This window comes from Mustela erminea, chromosome 14, assembly GCF_009829155.1.
Source record: "Mustela erminea isolate mMusErm1 chromosome 14, mMusErm1.Pri, whole genome shotgun sequence".
In the NCBI taxonomy this organism is placed as follows: Eukaryota; Metazoa; Chordata; class Mammalia; order Carnivora; family Mustelidae; genus Mustela; species Mustela erminea.
Window position 1 is genome coordinate 64,795,842 of NC_045627.1, and position 9,321 is coordinate 64,805,162.

At 55.6% G+C, this 9,321-nt stretch overlaps 1 protein-coding gene across 1 annotated transcript; it reads left to right on the forward strand.

Annotated features, from left to right (window-relative positions):
• The first annotated feature begins 536 nt into the window (after positions 1–536).
• Positions 537–7,856, forward strand: SFXN3 (sideroflexin 3). Its single transcript, XM_032312861.1, has 11 exons — positions 537–648; positions 1,873–2,036; positions 2,703–2,873; positions 3,234–3,332; positions 3,688–3,763; positions 3,908–3,993; positions 4,272–4,399; positions 4,570–4,619; positions 5,295–5,344; positions 6,019–6,066; positions 6,341–7,856. The coding sequence occupies exons 2-11, from the start codon at positions 1,876–1,878 to the stop codon at positions 6,435–6,437; spliced, it is 966 nt and encodes a 321-aa protein (XP_032168752.1). The 5' UTR covers positions 537–648; positions 1,873–1,875; the 3' UTR covers positions 6,438–7,856.
• The last annotated feature ends 1,465 nt before the right edge of the window (positions 7,857–9,321 follow it).

The following is a 9,321-nucleotide window of genomic DNA, read 5'->3' on the forward strand; positions in this document are numbered from 1 at the left end:
GAAAAGCGTGGGGACATGGAGAGGACACAGGCAGGAGGGAGACTGTGAAGGGCTGCGAATGCCGGAGTGCTGCGACAAGAGCTTGTGGGGACTGGGGTAGGAGCCCTGGGGGCCAATGAGGCAGAGGCCGCTGCCCAGGCGGCCATCTGGCAACAAGCCGGGCGGTAATCCGAGGCCCTCGGAGCGCACCATCAGAGGATGGCCCCTCCGCGCCGTGGAAGGCGCTGCGAGCCTTCGCCGGGGGAACCTAGACACGTTGGGGCCGAGGCCGGGTCCCCCCAGAGGCCAGCTAGGGGACTGCAAGCAAAGGGGCAGCGCTCCGCCGTCCCTCCCCTCCTCTCTCTGGCTGGGGACTGGCCAGAACTGATTCCCGAGCCTTGATTGGCTCTGGGAGGCGGCGCTGGGCCAGGTCCCGGGAGCCCGGGCTGGGGGTGTCTCCCCAAATGGCACCCACCGCCCCCAAGCTCTGCCAATCCCTGGGCACGCTTGGCGAACGCGCGGAGGCGGGGAGCCCCTGCCCCTCCTGCCGGTTAGCGTCACGCGTGACGTTACGCGTGATGGGTGGGAGGGCAGGAGCAGGGGCGCGGCGCCTAGAGGAAGGCGGGTCTGCAAGCTGCAGAGGCCAGAAGCCCCGGAGCTCAAGAAAGCGTGAGTGTCTGCTGTCCCGGGCGGGGTTCGGCGGTCAGGGGAGTAGGAGATGGGGGCGCTAAGAGGGACGGAAGCCTGCCTTGAAGTGTGCTCCCTGTCCTCTCCGGACTCAGTATCTTTGGTTCTAGGAGTCCTTGGGGCGCGAGGGGAGGCGGCTTGCGGGGAGGAATGTCAGGGTGGGGCCTCATGGGGCTGTACATTCAGGTGTCTGCCGCTGATGGCCATGGTTTGTGCGTGCATGTGTGAGCGTGCAGATAACGGTCTTTGTGGGCTAGGGTATGCAGGGCGTGTCCTCCGTGTGTCTGTGTAGGGCATGTATGTATGTGTGTGGGTATGTTCGTGTGAGTGCGCGGGAGAGGGGAGGGTGTGTCTCCAGGGAGGGAGGAAGTGTGGTTGGAGAGGATTAGTCATATTGTAGGATTTTGCCTAACACGGCCAGATGCTGCTTCAGGTTTTCCTCTCTGTACTGGGTGGAGAGGGCACTTACTGAATCCTTTTGGGCCGTAGGTGTGTTGGGGAGAGGTGGACGGGTGTTTGTGCCAGCCCCGCCGAGCTGGGGAACAAGGAGGGCCTGGGGCCATTCAGTGTGGGTTGAGGAAGATGCCCCTGGAGAGGAGACTGGGGCGTGCCCACTAGCACGCATGCGTGACCGTGACCGGCATCAGCGTCCCTGACTTGAGATCTGGAATAGATAAGCCCCTGGGGTGGCCATTGAGCCCTTGCTCTCCTCTAATCAGGGGCTGGGGTTTTGGATGGCTTATGCCATCTTCCCCAGCAGCCTTGGAAGTTTGCATCTAGGTCTCCAGGCAGCTGGGCCCTAAAGCTGACGTGAACATGGATATATAATGCATATAATATGTATTTTTGTGCGTAGAGAGCCCGAGAGTAACTACACAGGATTAGCTGCTGCTCTTGCGTCAACCATACACGTGTCAGCCCTCTCTGGTGAAAATCTGCACCAGGCCAGAGTGCAAAGGAGATCTGTTTTTCTGGTTCTGTTTTCCCCTGCCCCCTCCTCCCATGGCTGCAAGTCTCCGAGGCAGAACATTGCCTGGAAAACAGCTCCTCCCCCCAACCCTGCTAACCTATCTGGAGTCACCTTGAGCTCTGGAAGGGATTGGCGAGCGGCCCAGGGACTAGGGCAGGGCCCACCAGTGGTTCCCACAGGCAGAGCTCTTGGACCCCCTCCTTGGAGTCCTCCCAACGCTGGTGTTTGCCCTGCAGAAAATGGGTGAGTTGCCCTTGGATATCAATATCCAGGAACCACGCTGGGACCAAAGCACTTTCCTGGGCAGAGCCCGGCACTTCTTCACTGTCACTGACCCCCGAAATCTGCTGCTGTCTGGAGCACAGCTGGAAGCCTCCCGGAACATCGTGCAGAACTATAGGTAGACCAATCCCCCGTCTGACCCTGTAGCCCAGAGCCTCATTCCCTGCCATGACTACAGTACCTTTTGCATCTATCTCCCCAAGCTTGAGAGTGACCCTGCCCCACTCCTCAACCCTCTTCTTCCCTGGCCTTATGTGTTGGACTCACAGACAGCTATGGCACAGAGCTTTAATCCAGAGAATCTGAGTGTGTTTGGGTTGAAGAGGTGGCATGGATATTGGTGGGCAGGGGACTGCTGTCTATTTCACAAACCCTCTAAAGGGGCGTGTCCCACTGCTAGGCCACCCTCTACAAGAACAGAGGGTCTCAACGTGGAGCCCAGGGAGAAGGAGAGCTTCCCCCTTGTTTCCAGGAGAAAAAGCCCCTGTGATGCCCCTAGCCATTTCACTCCACTGGGAACCACCATCACCCACGACCAGGCACTGAGGCAGAAAGAGAAGGGGACCGCTCTCTGTGGAGCTACAAGGAAAACAGAAATAGGAACCTGCCTACTCTTCTGGGAAGATGTGGTTCTCCCACCGAGACAAGGAGCTCCTTTATTCTGAGATCGGGGGTCAAAGTTCCTGGTCCTCTGCCCAGACGTCCCCTGAGCTGAGTGGTCAGGCCTTATAGGGACAGATCTGCCACCTCCAGTTACCTGTCTCCTCCCTGCCATTCTCTGCAGGGCTGGTGTGGTGACACCTGGGCTCACCGAGGACCAGCTGTGGAGGGCCAAGTATGTGTATGACTCAGCCTTCCATCCGGACACGGGGGAGAAGGTGGTCCTGATTGGCCGTATGTCGGCGCAGGTGCCCATGAACATGACCATCACTGGCTGCATGCTCACCTTCTACAGGCAGGTCCTGTCCCATGGGTGCCCTCCCTGAGTACTTTAGGCACTCCAGAGTGTAGCTTGATGACGAGGTGAGGCTGGGTGGGCTGAAAATAGTGGGTGGGTGAGAACTTGTGTTAGAATCCCAGAAACCGTGTGGAACTCAGCCTCAGGCAACCACCCCCCACCCCAGAAACAGGGTTTGTGGTTGTGTAAGTGGGGCAGGTGGGGAGGGTCGTGCGGGGGGTCACCAGAGCAAGTCCCAGGGTCCTCAGCTGGGCCCCTCCAGACGGTTTGGGCATAACCTTTGGGGTTGCATTATCAGGAATTTGAGGATGAGGGACACCGTGGAGGGGGCAGAAGTAAGCGTCTTTTTTCCCTCAGGAAGACCCCGACCGTGGTGTTCTGGCAGTGGGTGAATCAGTCCTTCAATGCTGTTGTCAACTACTCCAACCGCAGTGGCGATGCTCCCATCACTGTGAGGTGAGAGCTTGAACCCAGTGACTCTGCCCCGGCCTCCTGTTGTTCCCTCTTGTTTGCTACTGTTCCCCCAGTGCTTGTGCTTGTTCGTCCGATGCCTCAAAGCCCTCCTTGAGGCCTGCGCCTCTCCCCACTTTCCTGGCCTGAGGGCATGGCATCCCCTTGCATGCGCTGTGGGGCCCCTCTTCTCTCGAAAGGGAGGGAGCGGAGCTTCCAGACAAGCCTACACTGTGGCAGGGGAGGAATTTCTCTTGCCTTCCATGCCTCACATATGGAGGATTTGGCCTTTCTCTGAGAGAAAGAACCGCGGGCCGGACTGCTCACCTCCCACATTGTGTCCTGATTCTTGTCACCACAGGCAGCTGGGGACGGCTTATGTGAGTGCCACCACGGGCGCCGTGGCCACAGCCCTGGGGCTCAAATCCCTCACCAAGGTAAATGCCCTTCACGTGCCCTTTATTCATCTCCCTTTTCCTCATCTTTCATCCACACCAATCCACAGGCTCCCCACATCTCTCCCAGAGTTCCTCCTACCCCATGGCCCTTAGGGCCACTAAGTGATATCTTCCCTCCCCCAGCACCTGCCCCCCTTGGTCGGCAGATTTGTGCCCTTCGCCGCGGTGGCAGCTGCCAACTGCATCAACATCCCCCTGATGAGGCAGAGGTGAGTGGCTCTCGCTCTGGGCACCGCGCGCCCACCACACAGGTGGTGCGTGTGTGGGCACACCATCCCGCCACACAGGTGGGCCCAGCCCTCTCCCTCCCCAAACAGAAGTTTCTGGGCACAGTCTCAGTCTGACTCTGGGGTCCTGGGCTGGGAACAATAGCCTTTGACTCTCTGACACCTGAGGGGACCCCAGGGAACAGCTGCCCAAGAGGGCATTGCTGGTAAGATTTAGGGCCTGTGGTGTGACCCCCCTCCCCACCCCCTTTCCTTTTCAGGGAACTGCAAGTGGGCATCCCAGTGACTGATGAGGAAAATCAGAGACTTGGCCACTCCGTGGCTGCGGCCAAGCAAGGAATCTTCCAGGTGGTGATATCGAGAATCTGCATGGCCATTCCTGCCATGGGTGAGGCACAGGCGCCTGGGGCGGGGGGTGCTTCTCCAGGGGCTTTGAGCACTCTGGGGGCTGTGATGCTGGGGGTAGTGGGAGGAGTTGTGAAGGGTGATCCGTCTCTCCCGGGCATCCCGATGTTCACGTCACTAACTCCCTCCTTTGCTGCCCTACTCTCCCTGCAGCCATTCCCCCCGTGATCATGGACACTCTGGAGAAGAAAGACTTCCTAAAGGTAGGTCACTCTCATCTTTCCCATCCTGGAAGTGGTGGTGGCTGGAAGCAGAAGTTAACTGCCCCCGAGCCTGTTTCCAGCTTGGCCTGAGTCCGAGACATGCCCCCTGTTTGCCCCACCCCTGCGCTGCCTCCTCCCCCTTCATTCCTTCAGCAAGAGGGGATTGGTCTGGGATGAAGGAACCCTGAGGGGACAGGAGGAGAAGATAAGGGAAGGAAGGAAATGGTTTCTGTCCTGAAGAGAATCAGTGTCACTCCTGAGGCCTCTGACTCGGGGATGGATTACCACAATCACACCTAACAGCATATTCATGCTGTCACCTACTGACAACAGTAAGACACACGGGCTCACACATGCACGAACAGAACAGAGAAGCAGGACACAGGAATATAAGCTCATTCACTGAATCTTTTACTCACAAGTATTGAGCACCAACTGGGTCCGTTGGGGGGAACAGAATGGTGGTCCCTAATGGCTGGAGTGAATCGAGAAGGGACAGGTTCATGGAGGCCACTAGGCCAGGAGGAAGTGAGTAGAGGATTAGAGGAGGTGTGAACCCATTCCGAGAAGGGGGAATGGGTGATGGGACGCTAAGGAGGGTGTCCGCAAGCAGGCCTGGCGGAGGGGAGGGGAGGAGGGGTTGCAAACCATTCCACTGTCTCTGTTTCCCCACAGCGTCGCCCCTGGCTGGGGGCGCCCCTGCAGGTGGGACTGGTGGGCTTCTGGTAAGTGTGTGAAGACTCAGCTAGGGTGTGTGAGAGTGTGCTTTCCACGGTGGGTGTGGTGGATATTTATTGACTTTAAGATGTTCATGTACTTCATTCATTCATACATCTGGCTTGTAGGGGGTCTTGGGACATTTGTAGGGCGTGCTGTGGGTGATCTCCATCCTTGAAGGACAAGAGTCTAGTCGAAGAGATACTTCTCTCTTTTATTTTTAAGATTTTATTTATTTATTTGACAGACAGAGATCACAAGTAGGCAGAGAGGCAGGCAGAGAGAGGGGGAAGCAGGCTCTCCTCTGAGCAGAGAACGAGCCCAATGCGGGGCTTGATCCCAGGTTCCTGAGATCATGACCTGAGTTGGAGGCAGAGGCTTAACCCACTGAGCCATCCAGGTGCCCCTCAAAGAGATATTTCTAGTCTTGGTTTGTGAGAGGAAAGCAGGAAAATATACCTTTTGGTACCATCCAGGAGTTTCATGCACATTTAACTGCTGGTTCTGGCCCTCTGGTTCTGGTCGCTGCCCTGAGGCTCGTCCCTCAGCCAGAACCTAATGTCACCATTGGCTTTAATCAGTCTCCACCCCTAGGGCCTGTCTCCAGAGAAGGCATGGGGTGCAGGGAGGGAACAGCCTTAGGTCAAAACTTCACAAACCTTTCCAACACTTTTCTCCCCAGCCTGGTATTTGCCACCCCCTTGTGCTGTGCCCTGTTCCCCCAGAGAAGGTAAGTGCTGCCCCCCGGCTGGACTGGGGGCTCTGGGTGGGTCTCCATATCTGTGGAAGCAGCTGCCCTTAGGGGCCTTCAGTGTGTTCCAGGAGGAGGGCTGACCTGCCTGGCACTAAACTTATTCTGGGGCCGGGAAATGATAGTGGTGATCTGGGCCTTCTGGCCACCGAAGGAGACTCCTCAGTCCGGGAGGAGGAAGGGCGGTGATTGCTTGGCCTGATGCAGGCTGGGTTCCGGGAGTACTCAGCCCACCTCTGCTGTTCTGTTGCAGCTCCTTACCTGTGAGCAGGCTGGAGCCAGAGCTGAGAGCTCGGATCCGTGAGCAAAACCCTGACATCGAAGTGGTTTACTACAACAAGGGGCTTTGAGGGAGGGTCAGTCTCTGGCCCCTTCCCTCACCTCCTCGGGCTGCTGCTTTCCTGGAGCCTCACTCTCCCTCCCCTTCCCTTGCCCATCTGCCTGGTACTGGGTGGGGTCTGGGTAGGGGGTGCCGCCGGGGAGACCAGCAGTCCATTAGGCTGAGAGAGGGGCCTCCATTCAGCCTTTTTCTCTCCTTTCTGGTTTCAAAGAGCAGGGCCACACAATCCCTTTCTGCTGGGCTTCTCTGCCTATGTGTGTATGTACACGATACATGTGCATAAGAGTGTGTGTGTGTGTGTGTGTGTGTGTGTGTGTGTGTGTACGTGCTGTTCTGGAAACTAGGAACAGACATGCTGTCCTAGGGTATCCTGCTATCTGGCTTCTCTTGGCCTCTCACCACCTGTCAGCCAGCCAGGCTACACGACTTTCCTGCCTCAACAGTTCCACTGGCCAAGTCATTTCTAGCAGCACCTCGCCCCTTCTAGATGCAGGAGGAGCCGCGGGATCTCAGCGCAGAGACTGAGGGACACTAGCCAGCCAAACTGGGCTGACTTCTTCAGAATTCTGGTTCCTAGCTCCCAGAGTTGACCTGGGAACTGGGCTGGCAGAGGAAGACATAACAGGATAAGGGAGACAGGCAGTTTAGGCATCCCCCACATCCTGAAATAGATTACCTTCATCCTCTCTCCTCTCTGAGAACAAAGGAGTGTCAGTATCCTGTAGCACCCCTGCCATCTTCCCATCTCCCCCACACCACAGTGTGGGCATCTTCAGGGACAACCTTCAGAGTTCTTGGTCTGCTCTGACATCATAGACTCTACGCTACGGTCCCAACTCCTTCCTCACACCAAAAAGCCATGAAGGCAGAGCAAACATTCCCCTTTAAGAGCTCCCACTGCCCCCTCTTACAGAGGGACACAGCTGTGGGCATGGTGCTTACCCTGCTCAGGTATCTGAGTGGATGGATGTGACAAGGACACCCCCAAGGGCAACTAGGCCCTGAGTGTACAATCTTAAGACAGGACATTTTGTGTTCTGTTGGCTCTTCTTAGATATTCAGCAGAAGCCTGACTTAGCTCCTCTTTTTTGAGGCTTAGTCCTGCCCCTACCCTTACTTCTGCCCTCATCTCCCAAGAGGAAGAAGGGCCGGGGCATCCACAGGGGGTCCAAAGGAGAGGTAGGCTTGGGAATGGAATATATGAGGATATATTCATAGGGTACAGGGCTGGACCTTGACTCCAACTCCCATGAGCTGTGGCCGAAGCAGTGGGTGGCACAGTGAGAATAGTGAGTTGGGCCTTCTGGCCAACGAAGGAAGGCCCCCAGGGGATCCTCTAAGAGCACTTTCCTTCTCTCCCAGCTATCTGCCACCAGCAACTAAAACTATGATGCCATTGTTACTCAATAAAGTGAACCCCTGTCTACTTCTTCTTCTTATTCTTCTTCTTTTTTTTTTTTTTTACCCTGTCTACTTCTTGATCTTCACTTGATTCCATGTCCTGCGGGTCCAGGGAGAGCCAGCCTCCTGCCTGTGGCCTTGCCTTCCCTCCCCACGAAATGAAGGTCTTGGTCTCTTCCTTCCCCTTCTGTAAGGAACTTCAGCTCCCAGCAGAGGGCGCGGTGAGATTAGAAAATCAGTCCTCCATTCACACCCTGAGTACTAACTACCCTAGAAGGGATGTACATGCCTTCCATTTCCTTCTTTGCTAAGAAGGCTGATCACACACCTACAGGTCAACCCAGACTCTGGGCTTCTTGGTTCCCTTCAGGCATTTGGCATGGGTTGGTAGCTTCTGGTTCCCGGGGCAGCCTCTGGAGAGAGGAAGGACTGTCCAGCTCTATCAGAGAAGTTAGGGCACCAGCACACCCTCCATACCCCTCCACACCCCATCAGTACAACACAGGAATAAGCCTGGCACAGACCATTTGCTGGTTAATACCCCCCACCCCCATCCCAGGGCCCTCCATCCCTCCTTATGCAACCTCCCACCCTTTTTTTTTTCCTGGGAAAACTGAGACCAAAATTTCACGTCTATGAATAGATGATGAGAGCTATTATTAAACAGTTTATAGCTGCATCTTTTACCGTAAGTCTTGTCTTTGGAAGATGCAAAAGAATAAACATGAATGAATCTAGGGTAAAATCCATTGTCTACTCCAAGCAGGGCATAGACCTTATTTCCCTTTGTCAGCTCAAACCTCTCACAGTAGGTGATTAGGGAAAAATCTTTAGGGCCACATGTTCCCACAGCAGCCAGAAGTGAACCTGGTACCTAGGCCTGGGCTCACTTATGCTTCTTGGGCCGTAGAAATTCACTCATATGGGCAGTGGAGGTGATAGCAGCCACTGCTCATTGAGCCCTATGTGTGGTGCCAGGCTTAATAAAGCCCAGTGCTTTAAGCCCATTATCTCTTATGATCTTCACAACCCACTGTGGGGCCAGACATGCTATATCCACTCTTAGCAAAAACACAGGCTTAAAGACATGTGAAAAGTTGCCCGCAGCTACATAACTAGGGACTGGTGGAACCAGGATTCAAGCCAAGCCTGGTGACTCTGAAGCCACGACGATAAGCTTCTTCCTGACCTGCTAGTCCCCAGCCAAACCTGAAATAGTTCTCCTGGTCCCTTTGACATTTCAGGGCGTCTCCTCCCTGGGCCCAGTTTGGTTACAGTCCAGCAAAACTGAGGCCCACAGTATACTCAGACCTTTTACTAAAGCCACAGAAGAGTTGAGGGGTTTATAGCTGAAGGAGCATGAGCAAAGATTCCTGTTCTTTAATATTTAATTTATTTATTTGAGAGAATAAAAGAGAGAGCACAAACAGGGAGGAGGGAGAGGGAGAGGGAGAAGCACACTCCCCACTGAGCAGGAAGCCCCAAGCAGGGTC

Coding starts and splice junctions, on each gene's coding strand:
- SFXN3 (XM_032312861.1), top strand. CDS start 1,876: ATGGGTGAGTTGCCCTTGGATATCAATATCCAGGAACCACGCTGGGAC. Junction 4,620..5,294: donor AGAAGAAAGACTTCCTAAAG/GTAGGTCACTCT, acceptor GTTTCCCCACAG/CGTCGCCCCTGGCTGGGGGC. Junction 6,067..6,340: donor GCCCTGTTCCCCCAGAGAAG/GTAAGTGCTGCC, acceptor GTTCTGTTGCAG/CTCCTTACCTGTGAGCAGGC.